At 41.6% G+C, this 17819-nt stretch overlaps 1 protein-coding gene across 2 annotated transcripts in view; it reads left to right on the top strand.

Annotated features, from left to right (window-relative positions):
• CBFA2T2 (CBFA2/RUNX1 partner transcriptional co-repressor 2) overlaps nucleotides 1-17819 on the top strand; it is a 149571-nt gene that overhangs the window by 119546 nt on the left and 12206 nt on the right. For both annotated transcript variants that reach the window (XM_036323861.1, XM_036323860.1), the window contains 6 exons: nucleotides 2509-2598; nucleotides 8367-8548; nucleotides 9382-9635; nucleotides 9887-9972; nucleotides 14648-14843; nucleotides 16443-16511. In XM_036323861.1, the coding sequence (XP_036179754.1) occupies nucleotides 2509-2598; nucleotides 8367-8548; nucleotides 9382-9635; nucleotides 9887-9972; nucleotides 14648-14843; nucleotides 16443-16511 (877 nt within the window). The remainder of the gene's footprint in view (nucleotides 1-2508; nucleotides 2599-8366; nucleotides 8549-9381; nucleotides 9636-9886; nucleotides 9973-14647; nucleotides 14844-16442; nucleotides 16512-17819) is intronic.

The following is a 17819-nucleotide window of genomic DNA, read 5'->3' as shown; positions in this document are numbered from 1 at the left end:
GCGGTCGGAACTCGAGGGCAGCTTTCTCTCAGAGGTGCTTGCAGCGATTACTGGGACACTGAGAAGCGGGGCCTCTTACCGTAGGACTGAGGAGCAGCCATAGCTGCTTACTCCGCCCTGTTGATCCCCTGAGACCCTGCCCCACCCAAGCTGTGCGCAGAGGCTTTTGCATATGAAAGGCCTGGCCCTTTGCAACCTGAAAATTACCTAACAGACTGCAGCTGGGTCAGAGAGACCAAGAACTTCCAAAAGAAGGCCCAAGGCCCTACAGCAGCTTGCATTGCTTCACAGCTGGGCCTCAGCTGGGCACCTCCAAACCCCAAACAAAGAAGAGGAATCTGCAGATCTCTCCCTGGGCCTCAGCTGGGCACCTCCAAACCCCAAACAAAGAAGAGGAATCTGCAGATCTCTCCATAGCTCCTGCAGGGTAGCCTCAGGAAGAGGCTAAATTAGCACCTCCTTAGAGATCCAAGAGCCAGTGTACCAGTGGTCAGAGTGGGACCATCCAGATTACAACTCCTCAGATCCATAAGGAACACACTCAGGGGGCAGACTCAGTGAGCACCAAAGCCCCACTGAAGCAAGTCTTGCCCCAGAAGGGTGTCTCCAGCACAGAAGTTCTGCCAGTGCAGACACAGCTGATTCTCACAGCCAATCGGCCTGGAGGTCAATTCCTCCCAGTGATACCTACAACAATCAAGGCTTAACTACAACAAGACTGTGCACAAAGCCCACAAAGGGGTGCACCAAGAGTGTCCACCTCAGGTAATTGGGGAGGCTGAGCCACTGGGCCCTATAGGACACCTAGCACAGAAAGCCACTCTATCAACACAGGGAAGCAGCCAAAATGCAGAGACAAAGAAACAGGTCACAAATGACAGAAATGGAGGAAAGCAAACTACTGCATATAGAGTTCAAAACCACACTTATAAGGTTTTTCAAGAATACTCTAGAAACCGCCGATAAAATTAGTGAGACCCTCAGTAAATCTAGTGAGACCCTCGAGGTTATGAAAAAAGACCAACTAGAAATTAAGCATACACTGACTGAAATAAACAATATTATGCAGAGATCCAACAGCAGACTAGAGGATCGCAAGAATCAAGTCAAAGATTTAAAATACAAAGAAGCAAAAAACACCAACCAGAAAAACAAAAAGAAAAAAAATCCAAAAATATGAAGATAGTGTAAGGAGCCTCTGGGACAGCTTCAAGCGTACCAACGTCAGAATTATAGGGGTGCCAGAAGATGAGAGAGAGCAGGATATTGAAAACCTATTTGAAGAAATAATGACAGAAAACTTCCCCCACCTGGTGAAAGAAATAGACTTACAAGTCCAGGAAGCGCAGAGAACCCCAAACAAAAGGAATCCAAAGAGGACCACACCAACACACATCATAATTAAAATGCCAAGAGCAAAAGACAAAGAGAGAATCTTAAAAGCAGCAAGAGAAAGAAACTCAGTTACCTACAAAGGAATACCCATACGACTGTCAGCTGATTTCTCAACAGAAACTTTGCAGGCCAGAAGGGAGTGGCAAGAACTATTCAAAGTGATGAATGCCAAGAACCTACAACCAAGATTACTTTATCCAGCAAAGCTATCATTCAGAATAGAAGGTCAGATAAAGAGCTTCACAGATAAGAAAAAGCTAAAGGAGTTCATCACCACCAAACCAGTATTATATGAAATGCTGAAAGGTATCCTTTAAGAAGAGGAAGAAGAAGAAAAAGGTAAAGATACAAATTATGAACACAAATACACATCTATCAATAAGTGAATCTAAAAATCAAGCAAATGAATAATCTGATGAACAGAAGAAACTGGTGAATATAATAGAATCAGGGACATAGAAAGGGAGTGGACTGACTGTTCTTGGGGGGAAAAGGGGTGTGGGGGGTGTGGGAAGAGACTGGACAAAAATCGTACACCTATGGATGAAGACATTGGGCGGGGTGGGGGTTAAGGGCAGAGGGTGGGGTGGGAACCAGGTGGAGGGAAGCTATGGGGGGAAAAAAGAGGAACAACTGTAGTAATCTAAACAATAAAGATTTAATTAAAATAAAAAACTTTGAATTTAGAAGATTTGGGGAGCTAATGCTAGGAGATAGGCAGAACCTATGAAGAAACCAACTTCTGAAGGAATGAGGCACTGGGTTGAGTCTTTTGAGTTGACATCGTAGGCTGATCAGAATCTGTTTAACTGGAAACATTGTAAGTTTGGTTTCTGTACCTGAGGTGACTTGCCATGAGTACCGAGGACCTGAGTGCCTATTCTGCAACCCAGGCTGCTGACCTTAGAGGGGAATTTAGATTTGGGCTAGTAAAGAAAGGACAGTCAAGGAGGCTGAACTTCTTTTATAACGGAAATAATTTGGTTAATCTTTGAGAAGGATCTGAGATCACAATAGTACTCTTAAAATTATACTTTGTGATTTTAAAAGGATTTATATGAGGACAGTGTCTTCTTTTAGAGGTTGAACAAGGTTATTTATTTCTCTTTTCAGAACTCAACAGTAACAATTGAAGAATTCCATTGCAAGCTCCAAGAAGCTACAAACTTTCCTCTTCGTCCTTTTGTGATTCCATTCCTCAAGGTAATTTTTATGAGATAATTACTGAATGTAATTATTTATCTTAACATTTCCTCGAGATCTGCTACTGATCCCTGTTCTGTGATCTAAATTTGGGCAGCTTGCACATTTTCATATCTTTATTGTGGGCTGCTAGAAAAATGTGAGTGCAGTCTGCAGGTGAGTCTTACACTTGATGAGAATTACAAAAGCCTTGAGTTGTGGTCTGTATGCAGATTCTGCTAATAACACACAGGAGCTCCTGTGAATGGACCAGAGGTATAAAGGTGGTATGGAGGCTGGGGTCTTAGCAGAAGTAACTAGACACTAAATCTTTGGGTTATGGCCAGAGTGTGAGGAGGCTATCAGGCAAAAGAGAGGCCCTTGCAGCTCAGACTCTTAACCCTAAGGCAGTAATTTTCATTTCATGACACACATGAACTAATTACTAAAATTCTGCAGCACCCCACAAATATAATTTTTGATGATCTAACCAAGAAAATAGGTATAATTTTGGTTCATTCACAACAGACAGCTATTGTTATATTGGCTGCCGGGGTCCAGCCCCGGGTGTCCAGGGGTTCCCAAAGGTGTGGACGGAGTCAACGAGGGAGCGTCATAAGGTCAAGCCTAATTATGCTTAAGAGGACTATGCCCTCTAAGCTGGGACTTGTTTGTGACTTTGCTAACAGGTCAGTCCGAGGTTTAACCCTATAGCGGCTCCCCACAATTGGCTATTGTCATTTTTTTATTTGACAATCTAAGGGACAGAGATCAGTGCCCCTGACTAAATAGTCAGGTGTACTGCATGTTTGAAAAATTCCTGCAGCACACTGGTTGAAAATCGCTGCCCTAAGGACAGGAGAGCATGTGGGAAAGCATTGTATCCCCAGTTTTGTATACCTCAATTCCTCTGGAATTACTGTTCCATGAAACATAGCTTTTGAGATTTATATGTAATACTAGAGGCCCAGTGCACAAAAATTTGTGCACTTGGGGAGAGGGGGGTCCCTCAGCCCGGCCTGTGCCCTCTCTCAGTCTGGGACCCCCTCGGGAGATAACGACCTGCTGGCTTAGGCCTGCTCCCAGGTGGCAGAGGGCAGGCCTAATCCCTAGGTGCAGCCCCTGGTCGGGCTCAGAGCAGGGCCGTTTGGGGAATTGGGGCGCCGCCCCCTGTCATGCACAGAGCAGGGTGGATTGGGAGGTTGCGATGCCACCCTCAGTCACGCGCAGGGTAGGGCCGATTGGGGGGTTGGGGCACCGCCCCGTCACACTCAAGGCAGGGTCGATGGGGAGGTTGCGGCGCCACCCCCTGTCACGCACAGAGCAGGGCCAATCAGGGGGTTGGGGAGCTCCCCCCCCCCCCTCACACACAGAGCAGGGCGGATCAGGGGGTTGTGGCACCGCCCTCTATCACCCACAGAGCAGGGCCCGTGGGGTGAAGGGGTTGGGGCGCCACACCCTGTCACACACAGAGCCGCTGGGTGATCAGGAGGTTGGGGAGCTCCCCCCTATCAGGAACAGAGCAGGGCCGATCAGGGGGTTGGGGCGCCTTCCCCTGTCAGGAACAGAGCAGGGCCAATAGGGAGGTTGTGGCCCCGCCCCCTGTCACACACAGAGCCGCAGGGCAATCAGGGGGTTTGGGTGCTGCCTCCTGTCATGCTGATCCCGGTGCCAGGAGACCTCGCGGCTCCGCTGATCCCGGTGCTGGGAGGCATATTACCCTTTTGCTATATAGAATAGAGGCCTGGTTCATGGGTGGGGCCTGGCTGGTTTGCCCTGAAGGGTGTCCTGGATCAGGGTGGGCGTCCCCACTGGGGTGCCTGGCCAGTCTGGGTGAGGGGCTGAGGGCTGTTTTCAGGCTTCGACTGAAGCTCCCAACTGCTCCTTTTTTTCTTTTTTTTTTTTTTATTCTGAGCCAGCTTTAGCTCTGAGGCTGCAGCTCTTAGGCCTCCGCTCCTGAAAGCAGGTATCTGGTTTGTTTAGGTTCTACAATCGAAACTCTGTATCAACTCCAGGTCTGAGATCCCGGCTAGCTGAAAGCTAGTTTCTGGGGTTTTGTTTAGCTTCTATTTTTGTGACTATGTTTCAAACTGCCAGCTCAGAGGCCGGCAAGGCAGGTGGGGAACGTTGCAGTCCTCCATCACTGAAGCAAGCAAGTCTCATGTTAGTTTCAAGCTGCCTGGCTGCCAGCCGCCATCTTGGCTGGCAGTTAATTTGCATATCGCCCTGATTAGCCAATGGGAAGGGTAGTGGTCGTATGCCAATTACCATGTTTCTCTTTTATTAGATAGGATACCCTTTTTAAAAAATCTTTATTTTGAAATAATTTCATGCTCACAGAAAAGTTACAAAATGGTACAAGAAAATTTTTTCTGTACCCTTCACTCAGACTCCCCAGATGTTAATATTTTATAATTTGGATTATTATTCTCTTTGTCTTTAGATTTATTTTTTTCCTCAGAAATGTTTGAGAATGAGCTACAGACATGATACATTGAATTGCTTTAGTATAATTATCAAATTAAGAAATTAACATTGATAAAACACTATTACTATAGACCTTATCATGTTTCATCAAATATTCCACTAATAATATTTACAGCAAAAGAAAACCTTTTTTTTTTAGTTTTTGGATCACATCTTGCATTTATTTGTCATGTCTTTCTTCTTTCTTGTTAATTCTCACCTGAGGACATATTTTCCATTGATTTTTTTAGAGAGAGAGGAAGGGGGTAGAGAGAAACATCAACATGAGAGAGACACATCGATCTGTTGCCTCCTGCATGCACCCCTACCGGGGCTGGGGATCGAACCTGCAACCCACGTATGTGCCCTTGACAGGGACTCAAACCCAAGACCCTTCAGTCTACTTAATCTAGAATAACTTCTCAGTCTTTTATGATCTTGACATTGTTAAAGAGTACGAGATGGCTAATTTATAGATATACCTCAGTGTGGATCTTTCTGACACTTCCTCATGATGAGAATCATATTATGCATTTAGGCAGTAAATAGCAGCTAAGATATAACTTCTGTCAGGAGACCTGGGTGTTAATTGGTCTCATAATTGGTGATGTTGACTTTGGTCACTTGGTAAAGACTATGTCATGCTTTCCCACTGTAAAGTTATTATTTCTTCCTATTAAATAATAATTTTTAAAAACAGATACCGCATCATTATGACTCACAGAGAAAAAATGAATCCATGTCAAAGATTTTATTTAATTCATTATTAGTGAATCAGTAAGGTGTTAGAACCAGTTCAAGGGAGAACCCAAAGAATAGATACATTTAAAATCAGTATTATTGTATGAATGGGCAAACAGAGGTATAATTGACTTCGTCTACAGTGGGCAAGAAAAGTTAATTGAATCTCTACTGGACATAATTTTATGCAAGTCCATAGACAATAATTATTTTCCATTGCTATCAGTTCTCTGTAATTTGCAGAGTTATGGATAGCTTAAAGGCAGTGAAAGACTATAGTCAGATATCAGTGTGCTCTAGATCAAGCATAGTTTAAATACCTGTAACCCAAATCTAGCCCACCACATGGTTTTATACAGCCTTAAAGAGACATTGTGTGCATGTATGCATAATCCATGGACACAGACAATAAGGTGGTGGGGGTGGGGGTGGGGGTAGGGGCGGGCTGGAGGGGGCCAATAGCGGATAAAGGGGGACATATGTAATACTTTCAACAATAAATATTAAAATAAATTATTAATAATTTTAAAAGAATTGGTTTTACAAATGAACATTTGTAATTGATTGGTAATAGGGAACACTATCTTTGAATCCCAATTAAGTTGTTTTCCTTAATCCACTCCCTTTCCAAATTCCATTCTTTTCATTAGCCTGATATTACCAAAAAAACTGTACTCGGTTGTTTTTATATTTTGACTTATATTTTGACTTTTGTCAAGATAATATTTGGAAACTTGTTTTCCTATCTTGTATATGCATATCCACCTAATATCCTCAATTATGCCCCTTAACTCACAAAGCCTAAATATCTGGCTAGTAAATATGTTCCTCTTATCTTCTTTTGCTTTACCTTCATTTCATACAAAAATGTAATGACATCAAGAAGGTGGGTCATCTGTCCTGGCTGGTGTGGTTCAATTGGTTGGAGCATCGACCCATACACCAAAAAGGTGGCCGGTTCGATTCCCAGTCAGGGCACATACTCTGATCGGGACACACGTGAGAGGCAACAGCTTTTAAAAAAAGAAGATGGCTCATCCTACTAAAGTACTGATACCAGTTTTTTTAAACCTTGTAATGGGAGCCTAGGAGACATGGAGGAAAATGCAGGAGTCTCTGGCGAGCAGCTTGTGTTCTGACAGCATTAAACACTCAGCCCCTCGTAGCAGTCTGTGGTGCCTTGTTCAGCCCTTAAACAGCTGTGCTAGTTCTGTCTTGCTGTTTTCTGTATGTCAGAGCCAGTAGACAATTATTTCCCCCAAGACGCTGGAATCATGAAGGATTTGTGCAATTTGTGTTATTAGGGAAGAATTAGCTTTCTTTCTTTTCAATTCATCAAAGGGAAAAAAATTCATCAAAGGGTACATACATGTCACAGATGTAAAGATCTGGCATGGTATTTTTTCATTAAGTTTTTACAGTTGCTACAAGATTGAGGTTATAGAATAGACTTTTAAACTGCCTTATATCATCAAATTCCCTATTCTTAACTGTGTTATTTTGGAAAACAGCATGAGGTAGGTTGTTATGGAAGCTTTTTGGCTAGCATTTGGGTTTTTGTCAATTTATTTATGCTTTAAACAGTCACAGATTATGGTGTCTGCTAAATTAACCCTTGGTAAAGGGATGATTAAAACTCTCTTTTCAGCCCTAACCAGTTTGGCTCAGTGGCTAGAGCGTAGGCCTGCGGGCTGAAGGGTCCCAGGTTCGATTCCGGTCAAGGGCATGTACCTTGGTTGCGGGCACATCCCCAGTGGGGGGTGTGCAGGAGGCAGCTGATCGATGTTTCTCTCTCATCGATGTTCCAAACTCTCTATCCCTCTCCCTTCCTCTCTGTAAAAAATCAATAAAATATATTTTAAAAAAATTAAAAAAAAAACCTCTCTTCACTTGTTCATCTTTTTCCTCTGGAATAAAGACTTATGTTATAGGTGTGATCTGAAATTTTTTAAAAAGATTTTTTATTGATTTTTAGAGAGAGAGAGAGAATGAGAAACATTAATGTGTATGCCCCCTACCAGGGATCAAGCCCACAATCTGGGCAGGTGCCCTGACAAGGAGTTGAACCAGTAACCCTTTGGTGAAACAGGACAATGCCCAACCAACTGAGCCACACAAGCCAGGGCTGAATTGTTTTTAAATTTGGGGGGGGGGGGGGGAATGTAATTTTTTTTAAAGAAGGAATATGAGAAAAGTACCTTTATATGTGAAGTAATTAGAGTTCAATTGAAAGAGTATAGAGTTTTTTTATATGAATTATCCACACTAAAGGTTTCCTCAGTTTGAGGGGAAGGAAAAATAATCAATACATGATTATTGTCCTTTTACAAAATAAGGAAATGTGCCCAATGAGGGTACCACACTGAGAAATCAGTTCTGCCCCTAGGTAGGTTACCTGTGTATCCGCAGAGCCTAGTCTAAGGCTTAATTCCAGTTATTCCCAATACTCTTCAGACTGACAAGGAGAGAAAGGCTTTGGTCTTGTGTCATCTTGTTTGAGAGCCTTTTGAGGTGCTGGGCCCTATTGTGAGGGGCCCCACACAGGGAAAACTACCTTCCCATCCCTGCCTCTTTTTTTCAAGGCCAACCTGCCCCTGCTGCAGCGAGAACTGCTGCACTGCGCTCGGGCTGCCAAGCAGACCCCATCCCAGTACCTGGCTCAGCACGAACACCTTTTGCTCAACACAAGTATTGCTTCACCTGCTGACTCTTCTGAGCTGCTCATGGAAGTGCATGGAAATGGAAAGAGGCCCAGTCCAGAAAGGTGAGCAGAGAAGAGCTTGTTCATCCTTCCTTTTTCTGGAACCACTGAGCTTTTTCTTTGCTCGTGAAAGAAAATTTTATTACTGTGGTTATATATAGGTGTGGACTCAGAATGCTTCTCAAATCTATAGGTGTAACTTCCAGACATGAGTATTTTTTTGAAATGCTTCAGATGACTCTCTATGCCTCTGGTGAGAAACTCTGCTCTAGAGTAGAGTGTGTCCATTGTTCCAGAACCATAGAAACAAGCTGCCTAAGATATTTTTTTCTGATATGTGAGGTTTTGTAAAAGTGTAACAATTACTAACACACGTTAATGAATCACCATTATTTTGAAGGCTGACGTTATTTTAATTAATTCTGGATATTTCAGTATGAATGTCTACCACAATATTATTGTAATTGAAGCTAAATTACTAAAAGCCCAACCAATTCACAAGTGTATTATTTATTCAGCCTTTTTCCTTCAATCTGGCGAACTATATTCAATAACTGACCTCCACAGTAGCAAATTTCTAATCATTGTAGAACCCATAGTCCTCCATATTCTTATCATATAAGAAAATGCCATTGTCTCCTTAGTCTCTCATTTGCTTCATGAGGTTTAGATATTTCTGCCTTATTGTGGATGAATTTGACCTCTCTTTTTATACTGGACTAAATCAGTTTCCATTATCTCTCTGGCCTCTAAAGACAATTCAGTTCATGTCTTATGTCAAACCTGTCCTTATGTCTTCCTGTTTGTGAAAATGCCTAGCACATTGTAGATGCTCAAGGATATGTTTGCATGAACACTTGTTGATGGGCTCAGATAGCTACTTAATTTTTGCGCAGGAGGGAAGACAACGGTTTTGAAAGAGATGCAATTCCTCCTGAACCTCCTGCCAAGAGAGTGTGTACAATCAGCCCTGCTCCTCGGCACAGTCCTGCCCTCAGTGTGCCCCTTATGAATCCTGGGGGCCAGTTCCATCCTACACCTCCACCTCTTCAGCACTACACCTTAGAAGATATTGCAACTTCCCACCTATATCGTGAACCCAACAAGATGTTAGAACACCGAGAAGTTCGTGATAGACACCACAATCTTAGTAAGTGACGTAAACCTTTTTCTTTTGTTTTTTTGGTCTTTCATAATCTATTTAAAGGAGTTTTAAAATATATTCTCAATGGTAATTTTTTGGGGGGTGGTTTTATGTCATTTTGTGGCTCCCACACTCTGTTGTGAATCATTGCCTTCATAGCATGCTCACATTTGTATGAATGTGTGTGTTTACTTGATAGAATTCTATTTACTGTATTCTTTACTCTATCCTCAAATTTAATCTCTAATTTCTAATAGGTCTAAATGGAGGCTATCAAGATGAGTTGGTAGATCACCGTTTGACAGAAAGGGAATGGGCTGATGAATGGAAACATCTTGATCATGTAAGAATCTTATGTATAATTTTTTAAAATTTTCAGATAAGTGGGGTGTTTGTTTTTTTTAATTTATTGTTGACAGTATTACAGATGTCCCCCAATTTCCTGCTGTTTGCCCCCTTCCACCCAGCTCCTACCCCACCCCAGGCCTTCACCACACTATCGTCTATGTCCATGGGCTCTGCATATATGTTCTTTTTAAATATGTTTTTATTGATTTCAGAGAGAAGAAGGGAGAGGGAGAGAGATAGAAACATCAATGATGAGAGTCATTGATCAGCTGCCTCCTGCACGCCTCCTACTGAGAATCGAGCCCACAACCCAGGCATGTGCCCTGACCGGGAAGGGAATACAACTGTGACCCCTTGGTTCATGGGTCAACGCTCAACCAGTGAGCCACACAGCTGGGCTGCATATATGTTCTTTGGTCAATCTCTTCCTGTCCCCTCTATTCCCCCCCCCGCCCCGCCCCCATGCCTCTGGACCTAACTTGTTCGTACTTCTAATTCTTAATATCACCAATAGTAATAGAGTATGTATGTTTCAAGACACTTAATGAGAGCCACAGTGTCTTTGCAATAAAAGCTGATTTTTCTACTGCTCCCCCAGCTAAAGAGCTAAGAGTAACTCCCAAATCTTTGTGATCACTTCAAGTCTTAACCAAGTAAAGTCAGGTAATAGAGGTTTGTGAGTTCAGATCCCAGCTTTGACACTTCCTATCTTTGTTGTTTCACCATTTTTAGCCTTAATTTTTATAACTTAAAAAAAAAAATTCCATTCCCCCTTTTTTTTAACTTGGCCATAAAAATAATGAAATCTTACCATTTGCAACAACACAGATGGACCTAGAAGGTATTATGCTAAGTGAAATAAGTCAGTCAGAGAAAGATAATACCATATGATTTCACTCATGTGGAATCTAAAAAAAACAAACAAAAAACAAATGCACAAACAATACCTAACAGGAACAGACCATAGATACAAAGAACAAACTGAGGTTGCCAGAGAGGGAGGGGTAGGAGTAGGGGATGGGTGAAAAATGTGAAGGGGATTAAGAGGTACAAACTTCCAATTATAAAATAAATGTCATGTGGATGTAATGTACACCATAGGGAATATAGTCAATAATATTATAACCATGTACAGTGTCAGATGGTTACTGCACTTATCATGGTGATCCCTTTGTAAGGTATATAAATATCGAGTCATTATGTTGTATCCCTGAAACTAATATAATATTGTGTATTAACTATAATTTTTAAAAATCTATTTTTTTTTTAATTAAAACTGTGGTATTTAAATTTACAGGAGGGTTGTAATAATATGTAAGGTGCTTATCACAGGGCCTGGTATATAGGAAGTGTTAACCCTTTGCGGTCGTTTGTCTACTCTCAGCCACCAAAGCTTTTTTACCGTTCCGGTCGTATGTCTGCTCTCAGCCACCACAGCAAGGAACCGTACGAATCTTAACTCTATTCATTTCGTGTATCAGTTCATAATTTCTCTGAAAGCTCTTAAGTGTCTAAGCGACCTTGTCACGAACCAAAACATTGCCCCGACAAATCGGAGATATCGAAACTCAATATAAACAAACGCGGTCGTTCCACACTCGCCATGCAAAACACCGTGGCGAGTCAGTCGCCTTTTGAGAGTGAAGAAATCGACAAGCTTTGGAGATACCTCACAGAATTTCAAATAAAGCTTTACAAATTACGTTTAACTGTAATTAGGCATTCTCGCTTGTTAAGATATTTCAAAATAATACTCCAAAATGGCAAAAAGAAAGTTACCGAAAGAAGTGTACTGCGAATCTGAAAGTAACGATGAAGAGTTTTATTTTGGCACCTTGAATACTGACTCTGACGTAGAAAGTGATAACGTTCGTTGTGATTCTACTAGTAGTGACGTAGTTCCAAAAAAGAATTAATAAATCTTGTTTATCCTTCATAATCTTGCATGTTATATATCACTACTCTTTCAATGGAAATTAATTCCGACCAGTACGACACCCATGTCCGAATTTAATACGACTGCAAAGGGTTAATAGATGGAGCTTCTCCAAAAACAAATGAGAATCAGAATGCAAGCCCAAGTTCTCTGTCTCGTTGTAAGAGAGGGTTTCCCTTCTCACTGAAAAGGGAAGAGAAGATATAGTACTGCATTAAAGTATATATACAGTAGCTCTTTGCATCTTGAGTGATAAAAATTGTCTCTGAACATTATTTCTTTGATAACATTCTTAATAAATCGCCAGCTTCATCAGATACCTTGGTGTGTTTACGCAAATATATAAGGTTTCACCGTAGTCTTTTTGTTTTTAAGTATTGTTTTTATTCTCATTAATTTATTTTTATTTTTTTTATTTTTTTTTTATTAAATCTTTATTGTTCAGATTATTACATTTGTTCCTCTTTTTTTCCCCCCATAACTCCCCTCCTTCCAGTTCTCACCCCTCCCTCCGCCCTCACTCCCCACCCACTGTCCTCATCCATAGGTGCACGATTTTTGTCCAGTCTCTTCCCGCATCTCCCACACCCCTTTTCCCCCCAAGAATAGTCAGTCCATTCCCTTTCTATGTCCCTGATTCTATTATAATCACCAGTTCATTCTGTTCATCAGATTATTTATTCACTTGATTCTTAGATTCACTTGTTGATAGATGTGTATTTGTTGTTCAGGGTTTGTATCTTTACCATTTTCTTCTTCTTCCTCTTCTTAAAGGATACCTTTCAGCATTTCATATAATCCTGGTTTGGTGGTGATGAACTCCTGTAGCTTTTCCTTATCTGTGAAGCTCTTTATCTGACCTTCAATTCTGAATGATAGCTTTGCTGGATAAAGTAATCTTGGTTGTAGGTTCTTGGCATTCATCACTTTGAATAGTTCTTGCCACTCCCTTCTGGCCTGCAAAGTTTCTGTTGAGAAATCAGCTGACAGTCGTATGGGTATTCCCTTGTAGGTAACTGAGTTTCTTTCTCTTGCTGCTTTTAAGATTCTCTCTTTGTCTTTTGCTCTTGGCATTTTAATTATGATGTGTGTTGGTGTGGTCCTCTTTGGATTCCTTTTGTTTGGGGTTCTCTGCGCTTCCTGGACTTGTAAGTCTATTTCTTTCACCAGGTGGGGGAAGTTTTCTGTCATTATTTCTTCAAATAGGTTTTCAATATCTTGCTCTCTCTCATCTTCTGGCACCCCTATAATTCTGATGTTGGTACGCTTGAAGCTGTCCCAGAGGCTCCTTACACTATCTTCGTATTTTCGGATTCTTTTTTCATTTTGCTTTTCCGGTTGGGTGTTTTTTGCTTCTTCGCATTTCAAATCTTTGACTTGATTCTTGCGCTCCTCTGGTCTGCTGTTGGGAGTCTGTATAGTATTCTTTATTTCAATCAGTGTATGCTTAATTTCTAGTTGGTTCTTTATCATAACATCGAGGGTCTCATTAGATTTCTTGTAGATCTCATTAAGTTTATCGGCAGCTTCTAGACAGTTCTTGAGAGACCTTAAAAGTGTGGTTCTGAACTCTGTATCTTCCATTGACAATTTTGTCCTGTTTCTTTGTCTCCGCATTTTGTTATGCTTTCTTGGTGCACCCCCTGGTCTTTGTGCGCAGTCTTGTTGTAGTTAAGCCTTGATTGTTGTAGTTAATACTGGGGGGATTTGACCTCCAGGCCAACTGGCTGTGAGAGTCAGCTGTGTCTGCAGTGGGAAAACTTCTGTCCTCTGGGGAGGTGCTAATCTCGCCTTTGCCTGAGGCTATCCGGCAAATGGCTCTGTGCAGGGCTTGGGCAGGGCGGGTTGCACGGGATCAACAGAGCGGGTGGAGGGAGCAGTTATGGCTGCTCTCAGTCCCGTCCCCAGAGGCTCTGCCTCTCAGAGTCCCAGCAACCGCTGCAAACCTCCGAGAGAAAGCTGCCTCCGACTGATGCCAGACAGTCCCGCTTCTCCCGTTTGAGTCTGGGTTCCTAACAACTCGCCCAGAACTGGAGCTCAGAGCCTGAGCCTCCCTCCCGATTGGAAACGACAACCGCGCCCTCAGCCACCAGCCTGCTCCGCTGCGCCTCCTCTGAGTCTCAGGATGCTGTTCTCTTTCCTTCTAGTTGAAGAATTTCCCCTCAGCCAGCTTTCCTGTGGTTCTGGGTGATGTCCATTCCGTCTTTTAGTTGTATTTTTGAAGTGGTTGTGCGAGGCAGCATTCTCCAGTGTTTACCTATGCCGCCATCTTGGTTCTCAGTGCCTGTGTACTTAATTTTTTTCTATTTTTATTTTTTTATTGTTGACAGTATGACAGATGTCTCCTACTCCCCCCATTTACCCCCCTTCGCTCAGCCCCTACCCACCCACCCACCCCAGATCTTCACCAGCATATTGTCGTTTCCATGGTCACCATAGACTTTAAAAGGCTATATTATAATGAGAGTCTGGTTACTTCAACCTTAAAGAATCCAGTATTATTTTGAAATCCAAACAAAAAATAAATTAAGTTGTGTGTGTGTGTTTGTGTACATATTTATATACACATTATATTTTAAAAGAAGCAGTAATAAAGGCTTTAACATGTAAACTTGATATTGTGTCTATAAGACACTTAAACCTTCATTATTTATATAATTTGTTTACCTTGATTTGCAACATCAGTGTTTGAATGTCTTCAGCTCATCACTACCTGGCTTCTTCTCTGGTTCAGGCCCTGAACTGCATTATGGAAATGGTAGAAAAAACAAGGCGTTCCATGGCAGTTTTGCGGCGCTGTCAGGAATCTGATCGTGACGAACTCAACTACTGGAAAAGACGATACAACGAAAATACAGAGATGAGGAAAACGGGGAATGAACTGGTCTCCAGGCAGCACAGTCCTGGGAGTGCGGATCCTCTCAGCAGTGGTAAGATGGCAAGACCAGCTTTTTATGTTTCACTTTAAAGGAAGGTGGTGCTAGAATGTGGAGTTAAAAAGGCCCAGATGATTATGAAGAGTAAATGATAAAATAGTTCAAGGACTCGGTATTTAACATGTTCAAGAAATATTGTCTTCCTCATGGAAAATGAGAATATTTGTGATCTTGTTCTGTTTTGTTTTGTTTTTTTAAATATATTTATATTTTATTGATGTTTTACAGAGAGGAAGGGAGAGGGATAGAGAGTTAGGAACATCGATGAGAGAGAAACATCAACCAGCTGCCTCCTGCACACCTCCTACTGGGGATGTGCCTGCAACCAAGGTACATGCCCTTGGCCGGAATCGAACCTGGGACCCTTCAGTCCACAGGCTGATGCTCTATCCACTGAGCCAAACCGGTTAGGGCTCAAATCAATTTTTTAAAAAATGAGAGAGTCCACTAGCACTAACATTAAAAAACAACAATCAAATGACCTTGATTAGTTTTCATAGTTTTGAAAGCAATAGAACCATTTCTCATAAAATATTATATTTTGCAACCAGAGTAAACATACATGATAAGTCACCCTCCACCCCTACGTCTTTCCCAGCAACCCCCGGGATGCCTCTTTATGGTACATTTGACATGCACTGTTCAGACTGTTTTCTTCACTGCTTGGGGTTTTTTTTGTTTGTTTATGAGTGTTTAAAGAAATTTACAGGAAACCTCCTTAAATCACATGTAAGGATTCAGACTTGCCAAGAAAGAAAAGCTATATTCTCTGACATACCTACAGAGAGCACTTGCCAGTGCCCTGTGCATGATGGAGACAGTTCAGATCAATTTGATACGAAAACACACACATGTAACACATAAATATCTATAGTTATTTATATTTTATGAAGTACCTTAGAAATACATATATGTTCAGAGGGGGAAATAAGGACACATTGATAAGTAAAAAGAAAGTGGAGATCACTTTTTTTAAAAATTTTGTTTTATTGCTTAAAGTATTACAAAGAGTATTATATATGTCTCCTTTTTTTTCTCCCCTTGACCTTCCCCTGGCCTCCCATACCCCACAGTGTCTTGTGTCCATTGAGTGGAGATCACTTTTAATCTCACTACTTGAAATACTGTTAATATCTAAGGCATGCAGGTGTGTGTTTTAAAGTAAAAATTAAGCCCTAGCTAGGTTTGCTCAGTGGATAGAGCGTTAGCCTTCGGACTGAAGGGTCCCGGGTTTGATTCTGGTCAAGGGCACATACCTCGGTTGCAGGCTCGATCCCCAGACCTGGTCGGGGTGTGCTGGAGGCAAGCAATCAATGTGTCTCTTTCACATTGGTGTTTCTGTCTGTCCTTCTCCCTTCCACTCTCTCTAAAAATCAATGGAAAAAATATCCTCGAGTGAGGATTTAAAAGTAAAAATTAAGTGTGCTGTTTTATAATCAGATTTTATCTCTTATCAGAATATTTTTGCACTACATGAACATATATTTTTGAGTCTTAAGTGGTAAATGAAAGATCTGAAAAGTTTTTCATAAAAAGAAAACATGCCAATCATAGGTAATTTCTGACCCCATGCTACTTATCTCTCTCCTGTAGATCCTCAGCGGGAATTCAACAGTAGGCCAGCAACAGGATATGTACCTGTGGAATTTTGGAAAAAAACCGGTATGTGCCTATCTGCTTAGAGGTTGCATGTACTCACTGACTTGTGCCAGTGCGCAGCACATATCTGAGGGAGAAGTGATTGTCTCATAACAACCTCCTCACAGAACTCTAGGCTCCTGCCTCTTCTCCTCCAACTTTCCCACACATCTGGATGCCCCTCATGTTACTTTGCAGGTCAAGAATTTGGAATGCCTCCCAGCAGCCTATGCAGGTCCCTTTCACATGCTTCTGGGTCACACTCAGACATTAAGTAACCAACTCTTTCTTCCCTGTTCATTATAGTCTCTGTTTCTGGCCATGAAACTTAATTTGTTTCTGCCTATTCTGTTCACTAGAATCTACACACACTGTGTTCACACACTACCACATTTCATTCTGCTCTTGAAAAAACTGTCTGTTTTTCCTTTCACCATTACTGTGAAAGGAAGAATAAAGGTGGGACTGCCTATTGTGGTAAGAGAGGGGTTTAAATTAACCTTTCATTCTTTTTTTTTTTTTTTAACCTTTCATTCTTAATATTTACCTCATCCAAATTCTAGCTGCCTTTTCTTCTTGCCTCCCATTCCTAGTAACATTTATTTTTAGTCCAATATTGTTTTTTATTTTCTTCCTAAAATAAAATTTATTTCTACAAAAAGTTAATACCTGTCATTCAGAAAGACTCTCAAGAGCATCAAGAACATAATAAACAAGTGGACAAAATATATGAACCGACAAATTATGAGAGATGTAAATACAGTGGGGCCTTGACTTACAAGTTTAATTCGTTCCGTGACGGAGCTCGTAACTCAAATTACTCATATGTCAAATCAATTTTCACCATTACAATGAATTGAATGCTGGGCTGATGTTGTGGCGTTCACTGTGACGTTCGCCGCGCCAACTAGTGGTGGGGTATCTGAAGCTGGCTCGTAACCCGAATTTTAGCTCGCAACTCAAAGCAAAAAATCGGCCGAGAGACGAAAAACTCGTTAGTCGGGACACTCGTAAGTCAAGGCCCCACTGTAAACCTATTGCAAAATGTTTATTTTTACTGGCAATCCGAAAAATTACCATGCACAGGATCTCCGTGGTGACTGGTGATTTTCTACTTGGGAGGTACCTTTGGTTAATTATGGTTAAGAACCAGACTATGGCGTGAGCCAGCTAAATTTGAGTCCTTGTTCTGGTCTAGTGCCACCTGTTATCTTGAATTATTACCTTGAGCAAGGTAGTTATTCAAACTGTGATTCTTATTGATTTTTAAACTTAGAGGATAAATGTTCTTCAGGGCATTATTATGTTGGCTCAATAAGAGAGACTTAACAC

This window comes from Myotis myotis, unplaced genomic scaffold, assembly GCF_014108235.1.
Source record: "Myotis myotis isolate mMyoMyo1 unplaced genomic scaffold, mMyoMyo1.p scaffold_m19_p_9, whole genome shotgun sequence".
Taxonomy (NCBI): domain Eukaryota; kingdom Metazoa; phylum Chordata; class Mammalia; order Chiroptera; family Vespertilionidae; genus Myotis; species Myotis myotis.
This window is presented reverse-complemented; position numbering and strand designations above follow the sequence as displayed.